Below are 23820 nucleotides of genomic sequence, written 5' to 3' on the forward strand. Positions count from 1 at the left end.
TCAAAGAACTGAAAAATTAAGGAATAACTCTCAGGCATGCACACCCAAAAAGGCGGCAGTGATTAGAAGACCAAAGACTGACGTATGCCTTTTTCCTGGGGAGGCTGTCTTGTGATGGAAGGAAGGGCTTAAGGCTTCCAGAACATCATTAGGATCTCTCCACTCCTTTGGAAACAGCCGCCGGAATCTGGCGCTGGGAAAAAACCTTCCCACCCTTTCCTCAGGTACTTGACCCGCCTCGCCCCTCTGTATTCTCACCACCCTATGGAAACCAAAACTAAATGCATCTATGCGCAAATCGGCCATCCTGCACTTCCCTTTTGTGATTTTTATGTAAGTGTTCTTGATTTATATGAGGTAACTTTTTCAAAAGTTGAATTTAAATGGATTTTGAAACGTCATCTTATTTTTCATGTAACTTAGGATACTATTTTGTCAATATCGTTTAGTTAAAAACTCACGTATGGTTAGTAATGCAACCCTCACATTTTAAGCGCACATTTCCCAGCTTCTCTGTCAAACAGTGGATGATTCATCAAGCATTCAAATGGACTAGGACAATTTGATATTTTAAGGAAATGTATCATTTGGAATGTGTTGGAGGGTAAATGGAAAAATAATTTACAAAGTAACGTGCCCCTCAACCCATAAACTTTTTGTCAATTTGACTTCTATTAACAAATGTGTTACACAAGTGAAAGTCTGTACACTCATTTTAAATAATTTTAAATATGAGTAACCCACCTCTTTCTTTAAGGTCTTCAATATAGGCTTTCATAACTTCTTTATCAAAATGTTGGCGATCCCGTTCACTTTCCATTATTTCATCGCCATCTTCACATCGGGCATTATCAATAGGATTGTCCCTAAGGCTTACAAATCTATTCGAGAAAGCATGGAAAGTATCACATTGTCACCTGTGCATTTTAAACTGCAAAATTCCTCACACAAAATAACCTCTGTTATCCCAAGTTCCGGCTTATCTTTAAAAGTCACCATTGACCCCATGATATTAGCATCACCAGTGAAATTCCAGTGTGGAATAATCCAACAGTAATATAGAGCCAGTTTTAAAGTACAGACTGTTCAGAGGCCTGATGGGGAAATGAGAGCTCCCTAGTCACAGGCAGAGAGGACAGGAGGCCATGGAGTGGACACTAACACCTCCTCTCTCAGGCAGATCCTCACAGCTGCATGTCATCCTGCAATGTTTGATGTTACTCCCAGTAAGGGACATCCATCTTTAAAATGATGTGTCCAAATTACAAAGGACTCAAGGAAAATCCCCACAAAATGGGTATTTAAAAGATAGGACATGACTCGGCGCAGTGGCTCACTCCTATAATCCCAGCACTTTGGAAGGCTGAGGCGGGTGGATCACCTGAGGTCAAGAGTTCGAGACCAGCCTAAACAACATGGTGAAACCCCATCTCTACTAAAAATACAAACATTAGCTGGATGTGGTGGCATGTGCCTATAATCCCAGCTACTCAGGAGGCTGAGGCAGGAAAATCGCTTGAACCTGGGAGGCAGAGGTTGAAGTGACCTGAAATCACACCATGGCACTCTAGCCTGGGCAACAGAGAGAGACTCAATCTCAAAAATAAATAAATAAATAAATAAATAAATAAATAAATAAATAAAAGACAGGACAGGAACAGAGACTCATGCCTATAATCCCAGCATTTTAGGAGGCCAAGGCAGGAGGATATGCTTGAGGCCAGGAGTTGGAGACCAGCCTGGGCAACATAGAGAGACTCCAACTCTACAAGAAATACAAAAGATTAGCTGAGTGTGGTGGCACATGCCTGTAATCCCAGCTACTCGGCAGGCTGAGGCAAGAGGATCGCTTGGTCCCAGGAAGTCAAGGCTCCAGTGAGCTATGACGACACTACTGCACTCTAGCCTGGGCAATGGAATAAGACCCCATCTCTGAAAAAATAAGAGTAAAAATAAATAAAACATGAAATGCTGCTAAAAAAATAAAAGGCACACACACACGCACAAGCTAAAGGGGTGAAACGCAAATGGCATTTGATCTTCTGTCTTCACAATTTTCAAAGATGTATTGATGTGAAAAATGTTATAATTATTTCAATTCAAAACAGTAAATCTCTTAAATAGTTTTTGGTTGCGATTGCAGGCCCTGCTGTCTTGAGGTGTTAGCGTGTTCTCATTGGATTATAGACGAGGGCTGTATATATGGAAGATATGAGCCACGAGTGTTGTATTTTAGTATATATATACACTATATATATATACACATATATATATATATTTCCCACTTCATTTTCCTGTTAATTTTGTTTAATGTCTGAACATAGAGAGAGTTTAAAAGTTGTAATGTTTAATGTAGATAGAACCATTCAACTTTTCCTTTACTTTTTTTTCATTGAGTTAATGTTTATCTTCCTTCCCTATTCAAAAATAAGAAATATACCTACATTTTATCATTCTTAAAATTTTTAATCAAAGTAATCACTGTACATATTTTTAAACCTGCAGAGTGTAATTGTGCTTCTTTGTGAAGCAACAGTCTCTCACCCTCCCCTTAATTACTCTTCAGATCCCAGAAGCAATATTTTTTCATTGGTCTATCACTGTTTTTCCTTAATCTATTTAAAATGCCTTTTACCTTAGGACAAATACTTTCATGTCATTCAATCAAGTGGTGGTATTTCTCCCCTTCTTTCCAGTTTCCCAACCTTCACATTTCTAAATCTTTACCATTTTACTTTTTAAACATTTTATTATGAAAATTCTTAAATATTCACAAAAGTAGAAAAAAGTTTATAGTGAACACCCATGTACAATCTTCTAGATTCCATGTTTAACGTTTTACTATACTTGCTTTAACACATATCCGCCCATCTGTCCACACACTTATCCACCAACTATCCACCCATCTATCCACCCATCCATCCACCCATCCATCTACTCATCTATCCACCCATCTATCCACCCATCCATCTACCCATCCATCCACCCATCCATCCACCCATCCATCCACCCATCCATCTACCCATCCATCTACCCTTCTATCCACCCATCCATCCACCCATCCATCTACCCATCCATCTACCCTTCTATCCACCCATCTATCCATCCATCCATCCAACCATTTATCCAACCATCCATCCAACCATCTGTCCACCCATCTATCCACCTATCCATCCACCCATCTATTCACACATCTATCCACACATCAGACATCTCATTTTTTTTATGCATCTCAAAGCACCATCACAGACATTGTGTACTTTTACTTTGTTAAGGTCAATACTATACACATTCTGATGTGTAATCACATCTCACTTTTCTTTTGGCTGCAGTTTGACTCTAAAATTGAAAATCAATAAATAATATTTACATTTTTGTGACAACTATCTGGTAAGGCTTGGTAATGCCTTCCTATCTGAGAATGAGACAGCAGAATTTGGCTCGGCCCCTGAGTATGTAGGCAGTGCTGGCCAAGGTACCGGCCCCACTGTGGGTGATCACTCGCTCAGGCATGGAGCTAGCAGGTCCCCAGGGCAATCGCCAAACACAAAACTCTGGGGTCTTTTCTCCAGGGGTATCTTAGAGAACGTCTCAGGCTTTTGGTCTGGGGCCTGGACTGCTGGTACAGAGTGGTCTGCCCATGGTAATTAAGGAGGTGGTTGGGGGGTGCCTGTTGATATAAAACTTTTTCCATTTTTCCTCTTGTTTTAAGCACCATATTTCTGTCTACACCTCCCTGTACCGACATTTCTGGCCACCAAGCATCTTCAGGACAGATTGGCTTGCTCCTCGGCTTGTTCTCCGGGATTTGGTTTGTTTCACCTTACTTTCATCAATGACTGCTATTCTGTCTACTCGAGGTATCTCATAAAATTTGAGATTTCTCATATTTTACATTTTTTCCTTTCATTTTAGTAGACTCTTTTAAGGGATAAGTGTATAAGTGTTCAAAGGGATCAAGCCATCATCATTAACATGGCATTTCTTATTCTTTTTATAACTTTCTTTTCTTATTTGACTTGTTTCTTGGTCTAGTTTTCTTTCCATATGCTATTTATGCCATATATTTGTGATATTAACTATATATGGCATATATAGCTATGTACTCCAAGATTTCTTATGCTATAAAGTGAAGAACAGGCTTTATCACTAGCCAGTTTCTTCATACCATATGAAATCCCCAGTTGCTTATGAAAATTCCTATATCATGTATTAGCATTGATTTCAGGACTACCTATTCTCTTCCAATAACTCACCTACAAATCATTGCCCAGCATTGCATCATTTTGAGATCACCCCTTCTAAATATGCTGTAATTCTTTTTTTTTTTTTTTTTTTTTTTTTTTTTTTTTTCAGATAGGGTCTTGCTCTGTCATCCAGGCTGCAGTGCAGTGGTGCACAATCATGGCTCACTGCAGCCTCGATCTCCCAAGCTCAAGTGACCCTTGCACGTCAGCCTCTCAGGTAGCTGGGACTACAGGCACATGCCACCACGCCAGGCTGTTTTTTGTTTGTTTGTTTGTTTGTTTGTTTGTTTTTGGTGGAGTCTCTCTCTGTCGCCAGGCTGAGTGCAGCAGCACGATCTCAGCTCATTGCAACGTCCACCTCCCGGTTTCAAGCGATTCTCCTGCCTCAGCCTCCTGAGTAGCTGGGATTACAGGTGTCCATCACTGTTGCCAGCTAATTTTTTGTATTTTTAGTAGAGACGGGGTTTCACCATGTTAGTCAGGCTGGTCTTGAACTTCTACAGGTTATTTCTAAGAAATCAGTAAGCTATTAAATTTTTCTGCAAACTTGTATCTATTCTTTTTATTGAAATTTCAATAATTCAAAGAGCTTCCATCTGATTCTCTTAGATTTCTGAGTCCTACAATTATATCATTTGAAATTACTTTAGTTAGGTGACAGGTTTACCCTGACTGCTATGAGACATGAAGCTGCCAAGCCTACTTCCAGGGGCTGGATGTGGAAGGGGCTCTAGAGAGGAATCCTGCTACCCCTCTCACCGGTGGTCCTCTTCTTATTCAAACAATATTCCACACACAGCCAAGCACAGTGGAAGACCTATTTTGGTGGAAGGGGCAGAGTAGGGCATGCATGAGATGTCTTACACCCTGTTTATCTTGTGCTTATACAGATATGAAGTTGGTCTCTTTCTTTGCAGCAGTCAAACCTCTTTGTTTGCCATGCATTTATTGCAAGGACAGGAAGATAAGATTGAACTCTGCTGATAGTAAGCACTTACCACTGAAGAACTAGGAGTCCTGGGGAAATATTCTGGCTAGTGGTTGTGTTAACAGCCTCCTGGTGTTCAAGGCTAATGGGTCTCTGGACAGAAAGAAGGTGGCTCTTACTAAAGCAGCCTCATGTGAAGAATGTGGGGAGGGCCCAAACCGCTGGGGATGGACAAAAATGGTCTCAGGTAGAATTAATGGGGCAACCCCAAAGCTCCAGATTCTGGGAGGATGTGCTGCCAGGGAGCCATCAGCTACCTTGGAGTCATTTCTGGGAAAGGTGGAGCTAGGACTTTTCAATTCCATTTCCATCTCACCCCAGTTGCATGGATGGTTTTTCTTAGTCATGGGTGGTTTATAGGTTCACTTAAGGAAACCTAAAGAAGGGTGAAGCAACCAGGGAGGGTCCTTTCAACATCTGCTGACCCCTCCAGGCCGGCAGCGATGTGAGCACTGAGCGAAAGACCATGGGCCCTGGACATATGTCCTGCAACACCACCAACCAGCATGCAGCATTTGTGCAGAAATCCTCTGAGCCCTATGCCTCTTCCTCGTGTCATATGCCACAAACTCCAAAATCCTGTAAAATGTCACCAGAACTTCTGTGAGTTGGGAACAGGTTCTCAGAGTATGAGAGGCATCTAATCCGGGTCCTGAGACAGCTGCCCAGGCTCCAGTGCTGCTCACTCCTTACCTGTGTCTGAGTGTGTCTGCTGGGATTTCTGGGCTACTCACTTTAAAGGTGTGGACGAGTCACAAAGGGCAGTTGGGAGCTCCACCAAATGGTCCCCACTGACGACTAACAGAGTGAGCTTCTTCAGGTTCAGCATGGAGTAGGGAAGGTAGGTCAACTTGTTTTTATACAAGAGAAAGCTCTGCAGCTCTTCTAGCCTAAGAAGAGGTAAAAACAATCATAACACTGAACTTGGCATCATAGCTAAGAAAACCAATGTGAATTACAAATAAATTCTAATAGGAAGTCCCTACTTTATTTTATCCATGTGACCTTTATGAGAACCAACTTATTCTAAGTTTTGTTCTTGTTGTGTTTTTTGTTTGTTTGTTTGTTTGTTTGTTTGAGACAGGGGCTTATTGTGTTGCCCAGGTTGGAGTGCAGTGGCATAATCTCGGCTCACTGCAGCCTCAACCTCCTGGGCTCAAAAGATCCTCCCACCTCAGCCTCCTGACTACAAGCACATGCCACCATGCCCAGCTAATTATTTTTTGTATTTTTTGTAGAGACAGAGGGTCTTGCCATAGTGCCCAGGCTGGTCTTGAACTCCTGGGCTCGAGCAGTCTGCCTGCCTCGGCCTCGCAAGGTGTTAAGATTACAGGCATGAGCCACTATGCACTGCCTAAGTTTTAAATAACTAAAGTCATGCCAGGTGACATGATTTTTTGTAAGTTTTTACTGACTTAATCACCAGTTGAAGACACAGCTATAGCAGTGGGTTAAGCATACCACACAATACACACTAGGCCATGATGGAGCCTCAAATATCTGTATGTCCCTTCTGAGAGTTGACTGCATTTACAAGGGTTAACAGGGCATGGGAAGGCAATCATACTGGAATGAAAATGAGAATAAACAGATTTTAGCAATGTACTTCCTTTTGTACATCTTTTTTTTTTTTTTAATGAGAGAGACAGGGTCTCACTATGTTGCCTAGGCTTGTCTTGAACTCCTGGCTTTAAGTAATCCTCTTTCCTTGGTCTCCCAAAGTGCAAGGATTCCAGGCAAGAGCCACTGTGCCCAGCCTCCTCTTGTATATCTTTAAAGCCCAGTTATTATCCTTCTGTCGTCACATTTTCCAACTTTAAAACAGGAAGGCAACTGCAGAGTGAAAAGTAAATGAGCAAAATACGTTTCAAACATGTCTTATTCTGTTTTCCATTTTATTCTAACTCAGTGGCCTCCCCCCGGGAATTTTTCTTTCATTTATTTCCAAAACTTTGGCTTATCACACAGATATTTCATAAAGTTCCCATGTTGCAAACTAAAAGATCCCCTCTTAGTCTCAAAAGCCTGGAAAGCATCAATACATATCACATGTATCAGGAATAAAGAAAAGTCATACAAGATGGCATTCAGGCCGAAGCCACTGCTGGCCTCTGTGTCACCATAGCTTGCTTGTGTTTCTTTATAAAAAAGATTGTAGGCCAGGCATGGTGGCTCATGCCTGTAATCCCAGCACTTTGGGAGGCTGAGGCAGGAGGATCACGCGAGTCCAGGAATTCAAGACCAGCCTGGGTAATATAGCAAGACCTTGTCTCCACAAAAAAATTATTTTAAAAAATTAGCCAGGCGTGATTTAAAAAATTAGCCAGGCCACACATCTGTGGCTCCAGCTACTTGGGAGGCTGAGGTGAGGGAATTGCATGAGCCCAAGCAGTCGAGCCTGCAGTGAGCCATGACTGCACTACTGCACTCCCGCCTGGGCAACTAGCAGGACTCTGTCTCAAAAAACAAAAAAAAATTGTAGATTCCAGGATGCCAGAGATTGTGTTTCATTTACCACTTTAAACCCATCCCATTCTCTAGGCTTGCCATACAGGAGTCTGATAATATTATAAGTGAATGACTGAATCTTACATGATAACTCTTATTTTTAAAAACATGAAATAGCTGCAAGAATCTAATTTGGGCCAGGCACGGTGGCTCATGCCTGCAATCCCAGAACTTTGAGAAGCCAAGGCAGAAGGATTGCTTGCACCCAGGAGTTTGAGACCAGCCTGAGAAACAAAGCAAGACCCTGTCTCAACAAAAAATAAAAATTTTAAAATATGTATATTTTTAATTTGAAAGAATATAATTTGAAAACCTGGCTAAGCATATCAATTTTGTTTGAAAGTTTATGTATAATGAACCAACAAATGAAAATAATAAAATTTGTCCTCATTGATATTCTAAACATAGAGTGATATGTTTCCATTCTATAATTAATAAATTAACTTCTCCACTTCTGTAGAGTGAAGGAAAGTTAATGGTGCCATTCTATGGAAGACTAAAGCAAATTAAAGTTCATCAAGACAATGAAGAGGTGTTCAAATGCACGTAAACACATACATGTATGATGCAGACTGGAAACTGTCTGATTCTATAATTTCTTTGGAAACTGATTTCCTGGAAACAATAAACTCTGGAAAATTAGTTGATTCCAAAGAACATTCATGTACTATTCATGTTTTAAATGTTAACAGTGTTTGAAGCGTTAGTAACTAATACATACACCTCACCTTAGAATGCAAGTAGCTACCTGTCTATATCTTGAGGCAGGTCGATCAGGTTATTGTTGCTGATATCCAACCACTGCAAATTCGACATCCGCAGGACACAGATCGGGACACTGGAAAACTTGTTTGCTGAGATATCTACAAATGTAACTTGCTTCAAATTACTTAACTAGAAACGAATAACAAAATGTTCTAATTACTTTTATAAGAGTGGGAAAAAAGTTCAACCAACAATTTTAAGATTGATATTTCTTTCCCAAAGGCATTTCTATGAATATACGCAAAGCAGATCAATACAGGATGTATTTTGGAGCACCTCGGATGTGTCATTCACTGTGTATGGGTAGGGAAGTTAAGATAAATAATACATTGCAGCTGCCTTCCAGGATTTTATATTGCTAAAAATTATCAGTGCAAGCTGGGCTTGGTTGCTCATGCCTGTAATTCTAGCACTTTGGGAGGCTGAGGTGGACAGATTGCTTGAGCCCAGAAGTTCAAGACCAGCCTGGACACCATGGCAAAACCCCATCTCTACTGAAAATACAAAAATTAGCCAGATGTGGTGGTGCAACCTGTAATCCCAACTACTTGGGAGGCTGAGTCAGGAGAATCACTTGAACCCGGATAGTGGAGGTTCCAGTGAGCTGAGATTATGCCACTGCACACAAAAAAAGGAAAAAGAAAAGAAATATATATATATATATAAAATATTAAGCAATAGTTACAACACTGTATTTTTTATTTTTGATATATAGATGTAAATATGTGATAATAAAAATACAAAGGATGAATGTAATGGAGCTATATTGGGGCAAAAGTTTTTATATTTTACCAGAATTAAGTTATTACTAAGCTGAAGTAGATTGTGTTAAATTAAGAAGAATATTGTAATCTCTAGAATAAGCACACACAAAAATAAAAACAAAAAAATAGTTTTTAAAAATCAACAGAAGAAAAAAAATGGTATACTAATGAGTCAAAAGACACAGATTGTTAGTCGGGTTTTACCAAAAAATCCAACTATATGCTGGCTATAGGAAACACAACTTAGAATCAAAGATACAAATAAGTTAAAAGTAAAAAAGATGGAAATAGATATATATATATAATGTGTATTAGTTTATTCTCACACTGCTAATAAAGATATAAACAATACCAGGTAATTTATAAAGAAAAGAGGTTTAATGGATTCATAGTTCCACATGGCTGGGGAGGCCTCACAATCGTGGTGGAAGGCAAAGGAGAAGCGAAGGCACGTCTTACGTGGCAGCAGGCAAAAAGAGAGGTTATGCAGAGGAACTCCCATTTATAAAGCCACCAGATCTCATGAGACTTATTCTCACGAGAACAGCACAAGAAAGACCTGCTCCCATGATTCAATTACCTCCCACCAGGTCCTTCCCATGACGTGTGGGAATTATGGGAGCTGCAATTCAAGATGAGATTTGGGTGGGGACACAGCCAAACCATATCACCATATCATCATGTAAAACATAACTATAAGAGAGATAGAGTGACTATATTAATATCAGACAAATTATATTTAAGAAACAATATTGTTAGGAATAAAGAAGGACATTTCATAATAATAAAAGGGTCAATAGCAGGAGTTCCCCTGACATAGGTCAGGAAGATGCAAGAATCATAAATGTATACGCAACTAACAACTAAAATATATGAAGTAAAAACTGATGGAATTAAAAGGACAAAGAGACAATTCAACAATTATAGTTAGAGTTTTTTTTTTTTTTTTTTTTTTTTTTTTTGAGATGGAGTTTCACTCTGTCGTCCAGTCTGGAGTGCAGTGGAGAGACCTCAGCTCACTGCAGCCTCTATCTCCCATGTTGCCTAGTCTTGGGAGTGGGAATGGGGATTCATATCAAAGGTGCAAGAGATAATTGGGGGTAATGGGGAGGAGTGATGGAAATGGCCTAAATTTGAATCTGTACACTTGTAATGGGTGAGTTGTATGGTATGTAGATTACACTTCAATGAAGGAGGAAAAGGTAGAAGAAGGGACAGAGAAGCAAACAGGGAGGCTGTTGCCCCAGTCCAGATGACAGACAACACTGTCTTGACCAGGGTGGCAGTGGGAAGGTGATGAAAATGGTTACACAGAATATATTCTGGAGGGCATGCTCAACAGGATTTATTTATGGATTGGATAGGGCACATGGGAGAAGAGAGGTTAAGGATGACTTAATTTACTTCCAGCCTTAACATCTGTGTGGAGATTGAGCCATTGCCTAAACTGGAAAAGACTGGGGTATGAGTGGATCTGTGCAGGAAGCCATGACCCCTGGCTGTGCACCCTCACCAGGACACCTGCTGGGCATCTCCCAGGGTAGAATGGGTGCTAACAGCTTAGAAGCAGCCACTTCCTCCTATACCCTGAAGCATTCAGGAAAGGCAAATAATGCCCCTTCTAGGATGGCAATCGGTGTCCAGTGCCTTGTCACCAGCAATCACCATTTATAGCCCATTCATTACCAGTAGCATTGCGAGATCCTTCTCTCACTCCAGCATGAGATGCTTATTGAGTTTAATTTGGCATTAAAAATTGTTCACTTTTATGTGCTCCACTTTATCAGAAATGATTTAAAATCATTTTTCTATGAATACAGACCAAAAGAAACTAATGAATATTTTTAAATTAGTGGATTTCTTAAATCCTATCTGTAGGACTACTTTAGTCATCTACAAATTTTGCTATGAGTATATAAAAAAATTTTACCCCTTTTATTTTCAATTTTACCGTTTTGGATAAATAAATTAGGATCTGCATTAGAGACAACAGGCATCATATATTACAAGCATCAACAAGCATTAAATAAAAATTTATTGTGTGAAATTTTGCCTGGTTTTCCTTTGATAGCATTTCTGAACTTAAATTCGGGTTCTGACCTAGTATAAAATGTTTTTAAAGGACAGGTGCAGTGGCCCACGCCTATAATTCCAGCACTCTGGGAGGCCGAGGCAGGTGGATCACTTGAGGTCAGGAGTTAGAGACCAGCCTGGCCAACATAGCGAAACCCCGTCTCTACTAAAAATACAAAAATTAGCCAGATGTGGTGGTGTGCACCTATAGTCCCAGCTACTCAGGAGGCTGAGACAGAAGAATTGCTTGAACCCAGGAGGCGAAACCTGCAGTGAGCTGAGATCGCACCACAGCACTCCAGCCTGGGTGACAGAGCAAGACTCCATCTCAAAAAAAAAAAAAACAAAAGTTTTTAAAGACCAGTATATGGTGATTGAAATGTCAGGAAAAGGTGATGTAATAAAGATAGATTTCATATGTTAAAACTTCTTGCCATATTATAGACCATTCTATGTCATAAACCAAATAAAAGTAAATCGTAGTGCAGAAATGTTTATCTCTTACTTCAAAGGGCAGCTCCATTAATTCTAGATTTCCAGAACAATCCAGTCTGTCTAGATTTTCACAATCTCCCAATTCTGGAGGAATGCTCTTCAGATGGTTGAAACTCACATTGAGTTCTTTCAGGTTCTTTAAACAACCTGTCATCAGAAAAAGTTAACATCCATTGAATAGGTCATTTAAGGTCTTTTAAGAACAAAAAACAAAACTAAGAAGTAAACAGCTCTGTAAATAATGATGGGGAAGGAACTAAACATAATTTAGCATTTGGGTTTGGGGGAGTGTATCTGATGAACATTATCTTGTAGCATCATGAACCCGAGGTTCTGAAATCAGTTTTTCAGTGTGATAAGGGTCCAATATTACAGAATCTAAAACAAAACTTTCAAGGCTCATGCCTTCAGTGTGTCATATTTTTAAATAACTGATTTGTCTATTCTTTCTTGAAATGCCCAGGGATCTTTCCAACTGAAATGAAAGCTGCCTACCTACTCTCTGCTCTCCCAAGCCCTCAGACCTAATTTCCAGTAAGGGGAAGATATTGCAACTGGAGCACAGTGAATTGTATAGAGGCTCCTTGTTTCTAGAGCCCAAGGAGCAGCTTAAGGAATTACCATATCCTACAATATTTGAGTAAAAATGTTTAAATACAGATGCTCCCTAACTTATGATGGAGTTACACCTCAATAAGCCCACCATACGTTGAAAATATCATAAGTCAAAAATGCATTTAATACACCTAACCTATCAAACATTGTAGCTTCACCTAGACTACCTTAAATGTGCTCAGAACACTTACATTAGCCTACAGTTGGGCAAAATCATCCAACATAAAGCCTGTTTTATAATGAAGTGTTGAATATCTCCTGTAATAAATTGAATGCTGCACCGAAAATGAAAAGCAGAATGTTTGTATGGGTACTCACAGTTCGTTCCTTCCTTCCTTCCTTCCTTCCTTCCTTCCTTCCTTCCTTCCTTCCTTCCTGCTTCCCTCCCTCCCTCCCTCTCTCTTTTCTTTCTTTTCTCTTTCTTTCTTTTTCTTTCTTTTCTTTTTTCTTTCTTTCCTTCCTTCTTTTTTTCTCTTTCTTGCCCTTCCTTTCTTCCTTCCTTCTTTTCTTTTTTTTAAATTTTTTTTCTTTGTTTGTTTTACTTTAAGTTCTGGGATACATGTGCAGAATGTTCAGGTTTCTTACATAAGTATACATGTGCCATGGTGGTTGGCTGCACCTATCAACCCATCATCTAGGTTTTAAGCCCCACATGCATTAGGTATTTGTTCTAATGTTCTCCCTCCCCTTTCCCCCCCAGCCCCCAACAGGCCTGGTGTGTGACGTTCCCTCCCTGTGTCCATGTGTTCTCATTGTTCAACTCCCACTATGAGTGAGAATATGCAGTGTTTGGTTTTCTGTTCCGGTGTCAGTTTGCTGAGAATGATGGCTTCCAGCTTCATCCATGTCCCTGCAAAGGACACAAACTCCTTTTTTGTGGCTGCAGAGTATTCCATGGTGTATGTGTGCCACATTTGCTTTATGCAGTCTGTCATTGATGGGCATTTGGTTTGGTTCCAAGTCTTTACTATTGTAAATAGTGCTGCTCTTTTTTTTTGTTGTTTTCTTTCTTTTCTTTTCTTTTCTTTTCTTTTCTTTTCTTTTTTCTTTCTTTCTTTCTTTCTTTCTTTCTTTCTTTCTAGCAGCCGCACCCTTCTAGGAACAAAGTGCAGTTTCTACCGAATGCACATTGCTTTCACACCATCAAATAGCTGAAAAACCTTACATCTAACCATTGTAAATTGCGGATTATCTGTAATTCCAATAATTAGTTATTTTAAATCCATATAATGATAATTTCTTGGGAGTTTCACAAGGAAGTTAAGAGCACCACTCATTGTCATTCTTAATTCCTTGATGTCAAATGTCAAAAATAATTGCTCTAATAATGAGAAAAAGAATACCCTGTCTAGTAATCACACCTCCCTAACTCCTCCCCTCCATCAGCCCTCAATAGATCTATAAGACAACACGATAAGAGATCAAACCCCACCTCCTTTACAAAATTCAGCTGCTCAACATAAAAGAGCTAAAAATCCTTTGTTCATTCCCAAGTTCCTCACTATGCTTGAGCATCAGATCTTGCAGCTGAGTGTTTCTTCATTTATCCCTAGTTTGTTAGGAGCTATATCTGCTCCTCTAGGAGAGAAACATGCCCTGAATTAATGTATTTTCATTTCTTTTCGTTTTGCCCCACATGTGAAAACTGATTTATTCTAGACGCCCTCAATACTTACCTTTGGTAAAAAAAAGGATTTTCTCAAAATACTCCATGTTAATGACACAAAGAGTATCAAGAAGCAAGTACTAGAAGAAAATTAGGGTGACAACCTTACCCAAATCATTCTAAGAACACTTTCCTCTTTATTATTGTGTTCTTTTCTTAAGAATTTCCTCTATAATGATGAAAAATTGTGATACTCACATGTCATAAGAATTTCCAAACTGGAGATATGATATATGTCTCCGTCATGTGAGAAGGGAGTGGTCTGTTTTTGCCTAAGCTATGGATGTATTTAGATAAATTATATTCCATTGACTTGAAATAGACTGAAAATTATAAGTTGGATAAAATACATATATGACTTAAATCTGGTATAGAGTGTTAAAGCCTCTGAGATTTATTGTCCCCCTCCCTCCCATAGGTTAACTCACAAAAAAATTCAACTAGAGAATTTTAGAGGTGGCAGATGTTTTAAAGATCATTCTGACCCTTATCCTACAAATGAGGATAATTAAGATTTTAAAAATTAAAATATATGCTCAAGTTACTCAAAGTTAGATAACAGCTGTGTCTTCAAAATCTTAGGTCAGTCTTCAATTCACTAAGTTTCATTTTAAAATATTTTGGGAACAAGTGAAATAAATCATGTCGTAATCATCACTCAGCTACCGGGGAGAATGGGAAAGGTTTAGATGTTCTGATACTGAAAGATAACATTAACATAAAGATGATGCTAATAATAGTAATAATAATAATAATGGCTAGTGAATGCCAGGGATTCACCTACTCTAAATGCTTTCTATGTATTATCTATTTAATCCTCACAACAAGCCTGTGAAGTAGGTACTATTGTTATCCCCATTTTACAGATGAGAAAACTGAAAACCAGTAAATGACTTGCTCAGGGTGACCTTCCAGTAGGTCAAAGACCCAGGCAGCCTGATCCTGGAGTCCACCTCCGCCTTCATGGTGTGGTCGGGGGAAACATGTGAGGCACAGACTGAAGAACACAGTGTAAGCCCATGTGTATAAGTATATTTAACATGCATGGTTACATGTCTGTTTATAAATAGACAGCTACAACGTAGGTCTGTAGAACGGCATGAGTGCATGTACAATGTGAATACCCAGGAAACTTAGTGCTTACTGAGAGGCTTGATTTTACATTTTACACATTTCTAAAATGTTTGAATAGTTTTCCCTGCACATGAATGAGGTCTATCGGGATGCCATCACGTCTCCAACAGGACTCGAGTGTTTGGAATAATCACTTGAATAATCACTTGGAATAACAAGTATGTACCCAATATGTTGGTGTTTATTGCCTTATCTAATCCTCACAACAACTAAATGACAGCAACAACTATTATCCCCACTTCATAGATGAAGAAACTGAAGAGCAAAGAGATTAAGTATAGTGCCCCAATCCCACATTGGTCTCCCACGGATACCCCTTACCCACCAATCTCTTCTCCTCCCCCGAGTGTGCAAGGATCACATCCTCACTCCCTCACCAGTGGTCTCAACCATGGCGGCACATGGGAATCATGTAGAGAGTTTGTTAAATGCTGATTCCTGGCCCTGTACCCAGAGATTCCTAAGGAATTGTTCTGCAGTGGGTCTTGGGCATTTAGATTTTTAAGGCTCTTTGGGGGATTCTAAAGTGTAGCCAAGGTGAAAACCACTGCTCAAATCAAACTGGCTCACAAGGAAAGAATGAATATTACATTGGTGTAGTGTGGGAAGTTAAAAAAGAACAGGTATTAATCTGGCTGGCAATAAATTCAAGGAAGACATTTCAAGAGATGAACAAAGATACATATTAAGTGGAGGACCTCTGATGACATTTCAGACAACTGTAAGCATGACTCATCCCATGGTGATAATCTGACGTCCCCCCTCTTTTGACGGCTCCATGCTTAGTACCCCATCTATCTTGCTGCCAACCACTGGATTCCCAAGCCCAGCTGGCAGGATAACAAGGATCCTTGAGTCTAGGTCAACCACTGTGGCTTCTCAAATGTATAAGGATAGAATCTTTCTACTTGAAAAGGGTGGAGTTTTATTTGTTTGTTTGGTTGGTTGGTTGTTTGTTTGTTTTGAGACAGGGTCTCACCCTGTCACCCAGGCTGGAGTGCAGCGGTGCCATCACCAGTCACTGAAGCCTGAACCTCCTGGGCTCAAGCGATCCTCCCACAGGCACGTGCCATCATGCCTGGCTAATTTTTTACTTTTTGTAGAGATGGGATTTCACCATGTTGCCCGGGCTGGTCTCAAACTCCTAGACTCAAGTGATCTGCCCGCCTTTGCCTCCCGAAGTGCTGGGATTCCAGGCATGAGCCAATGCCTCCAGCCTAAAAAGAGTTTTTAAAAGTAACTCAGTCCTCAGAAACTCTATCCAGTTATTTAAATATACTATGAGCTTGCCCAAAATCTGGCTTCTAGCCCAGGCTCTGAAGAAGTTCCTTAGTGTAATATGTAAATGATAATGATTCAGTCAGCTAACATCAGAGGGTCTCTCCAATTTGCAAAATAAAGGGGCAGGAGGTAAATGACCCCTACATGTCAAAAATGGTACTTTTCAGTCATAAAAATTCTAAGGTCCTTTCTACCTTTCCAGAAACTAGGCAAGGAAACAGAAGTACTTGTCCTTGTTGGATCTAGAACTTGATTTTACCCTGCTTAGACGCTAATAAGTTTTGCCTATTCCTGTTTCATGGATACTGGCAGAAGACACAAGGCTCCTGTTCCAAGACAGCATACTGATGTCAGTTGCCCTTACAGCTAAGTCTACCAAGTGTGACGCAGATGGCCCAGTTAGATGCACATATACATCACGGCTGAGAACCCCAAGCTTGGGGAACCCACTGCTTTTACAGCAAGTGGTTAGCAAGGCTGCTCTTTGCCTGGGAGCAGGTGTCACCTCATCCCTCAAGGTTATTATGTGCATAAACATCCCCAAGATTGGCCTGGGTAAGAGGGTGATCAGAGCCTTGTAGTCTTGACACAGCCAGCAAGATGTGTACGAACACCAGAGACCCCACAAGCCACCTGTCCCACAGGGTCTTGGCTTTTGGTAAATTTTCACATAACTATGATTAACCACTGGTCCCAGGGCACATGTGTAATAATGGAGCTCTGTGCAGCCCCAGACCTTCACTCCTTCCACCCCAGGAGAAAGAGAAGCAATAATGATCACTGTCATTTTCATTTTAAGATAACACAACTGAATAATGACAGAATTGTAAAATTTTGATCCATCAAAAAGACATCAGGCTGGTTACGGTGGCTCACACCTGTAATCTCAACACTTTAGGAGGCCGAGGCAGGCAGATCACCTGAGGTCAGGAGTTTGAGACCAGCCTGGCTAACATGGTGAAAGCCCTTCTCTACTAAAAAAAATACAAAATCAGCTGGGCATGGTGGCACATGACTCTAATCCTAGCTGCTTGGGAGGCTGAGGCAGAAGAATCGCTTGAACCAGGGAGGCAGAGGTTGCAGTGAGCCAAGATTGTGCCATTGCACTCCAGCGTGGGCAACAAGAGCGAAACTCTGTCTCAAGAAAAAAAAAAAAAAAGACACATCATAAGCTAAACTAGATTTATCAATGGAGTAATATATAGGAATAATACATTTATAATAAGCATATTGCATGTTTATAGGTTTAAAACTAAAAGAAAATAAACACAGAGCTCCTAAACAAAGTATTGCTCACTCATGAAACTTCTGGTTTCTGAGCAATTGGCAAGTGTCCTATGTGCTGAGTTATACAGGCGAGATGCCGACCTCACCGCCCAAAGGGATGCTGCAAACAAGCAGCTCTGGGGAGCCTCGAAACAGCCCTGCCCAGCCACTTCCTGGGGCAGCTGGAGAGGAAAAACGGTGTCTGCACAGTGTCTGTTACCTGCCCGACAGCTGCCTACTTAACACACCAGAGGCCGGAAGACCCCTGCTAAGTTGACATACCGATTTCTGCTGGAAGATGTGAGATTTGGTTTTTCGGCAGATCCAGAATTCTCATCGCTTGAAATAACTCAATATATGTAGGAATGATTTGAATCAGGGTATTGCTTATGTGCCATTCTTTCAGGTGTGTCTGCTCCTTCAATGAATCTGGGAGCTCCTAAAACAGAAAGAATAACATCAATCAGAACTAGCTCCTCCATGTGCACAAAGCCGTGTAAAACCAAGCATTTATTTTAAAACAGGGAAAGAGAAAGCAGACATGAGAGCATGAAGCGTAACCACCAGCACTCCGGCCATTTCAAAAAGAAACCAAAGATACCGCAGTTGCCGTCAACTTCACAACCGTATATTAGCCCCATTTCAAAACTGCCGTGAATTCATGATGTTATTAAAATTAAATCCTAGTGAACACAACCAACCAGACTCACACTTGGAGCCACAATATGTATTATTTATTTGCAACATACCAATTTAACATCCCCTAAGTTCTGTCTATACATTCGATTTCAAAATTTGTGCTTCGTTTCCCTTTCTCTGTAGTGGCTTTTAGAAATACTTGATAAACCTCTAATATTTGCTGCACCACATTTCCAAATATTCTTAAGAGTCTATGAAAGGGAAAGAGCATGAGAAACAGTCAGCTGGGACACCTGAGTTCCGGCCGAGGCCCCGCCATTTTCCAGTCGCGCCACCTCCCTGGGTCTCCACTGCTGAAATGACATTGATGAACTCAGTGTCCAAGGCCTCCCCTAGCTCAAGTGTTCTGGGATAAAACTGTAAAGGTGTCAAGCAAGAAGCGTTTAAAGATGTTAGGGAGGCTATTTGTCCAGCTGAAGAAATCTAATTCACAGAGAGTTACCGAGCCCTCATTGCAGGCGAGGGGTGCTCAGCACTGAGGGGTGGGGCAAAGATGAGACACACAGGTCCCCTGACCTCAGAAGCTGGCCACAACGCACCATCAGCAAAGTGGCTGGAGCACAGGGTGGAGGTGGGATGAGGTGTGGAAAACTCCATGGCAGCTAAAGGGGAGGTGGAGGGAGTAATGGAGTCCATAGCCATCCTTCCTTTTTGTACTTGGTACTTGTAATGTGCTTTACAACCATTGCCATCCTGCGTGTGGGTTAAGCTGTTAACTTGCAAAAGTGCTTTCACTCTAGCACTGTCTCATGCAACAGTACCATAAGATAGGCAAAGTGGGCTGGGCATGGTGGCTCACGCCTGTAATCCCAGCACTTTGGGAGGCCGAGGCAGGTGAATCACCTGCAGTCAAGAGTTCGAGACCAGCCTGGCCAACATGGTGAAACCCCATCTCTACTAAAAATACAAAAATTAGCTGGGTGTGGTGGCGTGCACTTGTAATCCCAGCTACTTGGGAGGCTGAGGCAGAAGAATCGCTTGAACCCAGGAGGAGAAGGTTGCAGTGAGCCAAAATAGCACCACTGCACTCCAGCCTGGGCAACACAGTGAGACTCCATCTTAAAAAAAAAAAAATCGATAGGCAAAGTGAGCCCCTTTGGAAAAGGAAAGCTGAAACCCCAAAGACATTTAAGTGAATCACTTACAGTAAGGATCCCCTACTGAATTTGCAGAGCCTAGTGCAAAATGAAAATGTGGGCACCTTATTAAAAATTAAGAAGTTCAAAATGGTAAGCACACAGCATTAAACCAAGCATAGGGCCCTGTGCCACTGCTTCTGCAGCCAACTACCTAGGTACCACCTGCCCCCTTCACGTGGCCCTGGCAAACTGTCCCGACACCACTTGATCTGAATGGAACCCACACCATGCCAGAGGGTTGCCTCCTGGAACTGAGACAAAATGAGTTGGGTCATCAGGGAGCTGACCACAGGCTCATAATCACAATCTCTTCATTGAAACTTCAACGTGCTAACTGCCTCATAAATAACCTATCTCATTCCACTCTTTCAATTATGGCACACATGAAAGATTATTACATTTCTAAAATTATGTTCATGACTATTTTTAACAAGAAAGATATTAAGATAGGCCGGGCACGGTGGCTCACGGCTATAATCCCAGCACTTTGGGAGGCTGAGGTGGGCGGATCACGAGGTCAGGAGATCGAGACCATCCTGGCTAACACAGTGAAATCCCATCTCTACTAAAAATACAAAAAATTAGCCGGGCGAGGTGGCGGGCGCCTATAGTCCCAGCTACTCGGGAGGCTGAAGCAGGAGAATGGCGTGAACCTGGGACGCGGAGCTTGAAGTGAGCCGAGAAGACACCGCTGCACTCCAGCCTGGGCGACAGAGCGAGACTCCATCTCAAACGAAAAAGAAAAGAAAGAAAGAAAGAAAAATATTAAGATATCATGTTAAATAGAAATGAAAAGAATCGAGTAAAAATGACAGATTGAATGTATGCATATACTTTTGCTCTCCTCCAAAATTCCATTAAAGACAACAGTATAGGAACTTTTTAGGTGCCATAAACCTTGTAGAAGGGCAAAGAGAAAAGGAAAGGAGACATCAGCTGTGAAATGTGGATAACCAGACAGCTAGAAGATGGTAACCTGGCTTCCCAGAGCTGCTCAATCTTAGACCAGCAGCAGAAACAACTGAGATACAACCGGGGCTTCTCACCAGAAGCCACCAGAGAGTTGGTAGTAGAAGAGCCTGGTATCCCTGGAAGTGAGAGCTGAAGGCAGGGCCCAAAGAAAGAGATCAGGTTCAAAGTCTGAGGACCAGAACCTTGACCCCCATCCATGCCACCTGGCAATTACAGTGAGGCTTATTCACTGGAGGAGGTTCAACAAAGTCCCTGAACTGGGGTACCTCAGGCACCGCTGAGGCAGGGGAGGTGGCAATCAGATGATGAGTGACGAATGCTGAGATTCTGTCTGTCCCAGGAACTGACAAGATCCTTCCCTGTATACTCTCATACCTCCAGACAAATCACAAATGTGCATTCATGAACATTCATGAATAATCATGAATAGGAGAGGGGAGGCACCAGTGAGATGGGGACTTTACAGCAACGTCTTCAAAAGCGAAGTGTGCCCGACACACACTCAGAGTTTCTGGTCAGCTTGTTAGTGCTCTGGACAACCCAGTGTCTCCAGACCTCCAAGAAAAGTCCCAACATGCAAGATAAAGACACACACCCTGGCCGGGCGCGGTGGCTCAGGCTTGTAATCCCAGCACTTTAGGAGGCTGAGGTGGGTGGATCACGAGGTCAGGAGATCGAGACCATCCTGGCTAACACGGTGAAATCCCATCTCTACTAAAAATACAGAAAATTAGCCAGGCAAGGTGGCGGGTGCCTATAGTCCCAGCTACTCAGGAGGCTGAGGCAGGAGAATGGCATGAACCCAGGAGGCGGAGCTTGCAGTGAGCCGAGAAGACGCCGCTACACTCCAGCCTGGCCGACACAGCAAGACTCCGCCTCAAAAAAAAAAAAAAAAAAGACACACCCTAAAAGAAAAAGGAAGCTCTGAAACAAGAAAACATCCCCATCCCCACAAAAACACTATCCAGCACTTTGGGAGGCTAAGGCAAGACAATCACTTGAGCCCCGGAGTTCAAGACCAGCCTGGACAACAAAGTGAGACTCCATCTTTAAAATAAAAAATTTAAATTAGCTGAGTGTGGTGGCATGCACCTGTTGATTCCAGCTACAGAGAAGGCTAAGGTGGAAGGATCGCTTGAGTTCAGGAGATAGAGGCTACAGTGAGCCATGCTCATGCCACTGCACTCCAGATGGAGTGACTAAGCAAGGCTCTGTCTCAAAAAACAAACAAAAAATAAAAGAGGAAAAGAAAAAAAAAAAAAGATTGATCCCAAGATAGCTAAGAAAAGCAGAAAAGCCATTACCCTGCAAAATAAAAACAGAACAACATTTTAAAAGCTAAGATTAAGAGATATCTGTAAAAGTGGAAAAATAAAGCCACTTCACAGAATTCATCCCTTTGAAAAAACAAACAGCAAACAGCTCTGGGAAATTAAACATGTGGTAGTAAAAATGACAAATCCTATTGAAGGGTTGGAAAATAAAATTCAGGACCTCCCCTAAAAGAGCAGGGTCTGGGGTCTGAGAGCTTCTGGCTCAAAACAGGAGCCCCAGCCCCCAGCCCAACCTGGCCACACAGCCTCAGCCAGCCCTAAGGGCCCTAGCAGATCTCTCTCTACCTAGTCCCTAAGGCCCCAGAAGCTCCACAGCCCATTCCTTCCCTCCTGACCTCTTGCAGGGGCCAGGCAGGCTGCCAGGTGTGACTTTAGAGGCCACAACTCCCTCACTGCCACAGAGACTCTAAGAGGTTGCAAAATCCCTTAACACACACAGCTTTTCACTCCTTAGTCAGAGGTGAGGCCGAAGCACCAGCTCTCTGGGGAAGGAAAACGGTAACTGAAATTCACTGTAATGAATATGTGGGGCCCAGAGTCTTCCTGGACTCTCCCGTACTCAGTCACAACGGAGTACAGCTTAGGGGATGGAGTATGGGGAGGACGCCATCCACCTGGTTCACAATGGGGGTCTCTCCGAGCCTGCTAAATCCTAACCATCTTCCCATTCCTCTTACCATACCAGGCACATTAAACACACTTTACAGGCCAGACGCAGTGGCTCATGCCTGTAATCCCAGCACTTTGGGAGGCCGAGGCGGGCGGATCACGAGGTCAGGAGAGTGAGACCATCCTGGTTCACACAGTGAAACTCCGTCTCTACTAAAAATACAAAAATTTAGCCAGATGTGGTGGCGGGTGCCTATGGTCCCAGCTACTTGGGAGGCTGAGGCAAGTGAATGGTGTGAACCCCGGGAGGTGGAGCTTGCAGTGAGCCGAGATCACACCACTGCACTCCAGCCTGGGCGACAGAGAGAGACTCCATCTCAAAATAATAATAATAATAATAAATAAATAAATACACTTTACAATGATTTTCAAAAGATAGATTGTGAAACATGAGGGCTCATGGCAGGTTCTCCATGAGGGTAAGTGGCTTACCCAGGATCATGTTTACCGGCCAACAATATTTAATTAACAACCCAGACATGCCTCCCTTCGTGCCTCGGAATAGGCAGCCCATTACCTACTGATCTCAATGATGGGGATGCAAGGGAAAGAACAGCAAAGAGGTTTACAGCAATAAACTGTCGCATTTTTGGAGAACTGCATACTTCACAGAATATTCATGCACTTCATCCTCTCAATAGCCCTCAGATAGGGTCAGGTCAAGCATTAGCAGCATTTTGCTGAGAAGAATGATAAAAACCCATAAAAGTGATATGCATTTTTATCAAATGATAAAAACCACCTCGGATCACATGGCTAATAAAAGACAGCCCTAGGTCATGCCAAATATTTAGTCTCTCTACCGAGTCCTTTTAGTCCCAAAATGGCAGGGTAATAGGCTCAAGCTCAGGAATTCAAGACCAGCCTGGGCAACCTGGCAAAACCCCTCCTCTAGAAAAAAAATAACAAAGCCCAGGCAAAGTGACTCTTGCCTGTAATCCCAGCACTTTGGGAGGCCAAGGCAGGCAGATCACCTGAGGTCAGGAGTTCGAGACCAGCCTGGCCAACATGGTGAAATCCCATCTCTACTAAAAATACAAAAATTAGCCAGGCGTGGTGGTGCGCACCTGTAGTCCCAGCGACTCGGGAAACAGATCTCGCCACTGTACTCCAGCCTGGGTGACAGAGCAAGACTCTTGAAAAAAAAAAAAAAAAAAAGACACAAAATGGCAGGATAGAAAGAGATGGAGGGAGGGTCCTAGGGA

At 41.9% G+C, this 23820-nt stretch overlaps 2 protein-coding genes across 3 annotated transcripts in view; one reads left to right on the forward strand and one right to left on the reverse strand.

Annotated features, from left to right (window-relative positions):
- Window positions 1-23820, forward strand: part of TMIE (transmembrane inner ear) — a 538092-nt gene that overhangs the window by 340835 nt on the left and 173437 nt on the right. The window lies entirely within an intron of this gene.
- Window positions 1-23820, reverse strand: part of LRRC2 (leucine rich repeat containing 2) — a 54109-nt gene that overhangs the window by 4899 nt on the left and 25390 nt on the right. Inside the window, exons 4-8 of one of the 2 annotated variants that reach the window (XM_050780562.1) lie at window positions 18085-18241; window positions 11851-11987; window positions 8492-8637; window positions 5970-6125; window positions 745-881 (exon numbers count right to left, since the gene is read on the reverse strand). In XM_050780562.1, coding sequence (XP_050636519.1) covers window positions 745-881; window positions 5970-6125; window positions 8492-8637; window positions 11851-11987; window positions 18085-18241 — 733 coding nt within the window. Of the gene's footprint in view, window positions 1-744; window positions 882-3000; window positions 5329-5969; window positions 6126-8491; window positions 8638-11850; window positions 11988-18084; window positions 18242-23820 lie in introns of those variants that run through there. The other variant, XM_050780564.1, reaches the window with a different exon arrangement.

This window comes from Macaca thibetana, chromosome 2, assembly GCF_024542745.1.
Source record: "Macaca thibetana thibetana isolate TM-01 chromosome 2, ASM2454274v1, whole genome shotgun sequence".
NCBI classification, from domain to species: Eukaryota; Metazoa; Chordata; class Mammalia; order Primates; family Cercopithecidae; genus Macaca; species Macaca thibetana.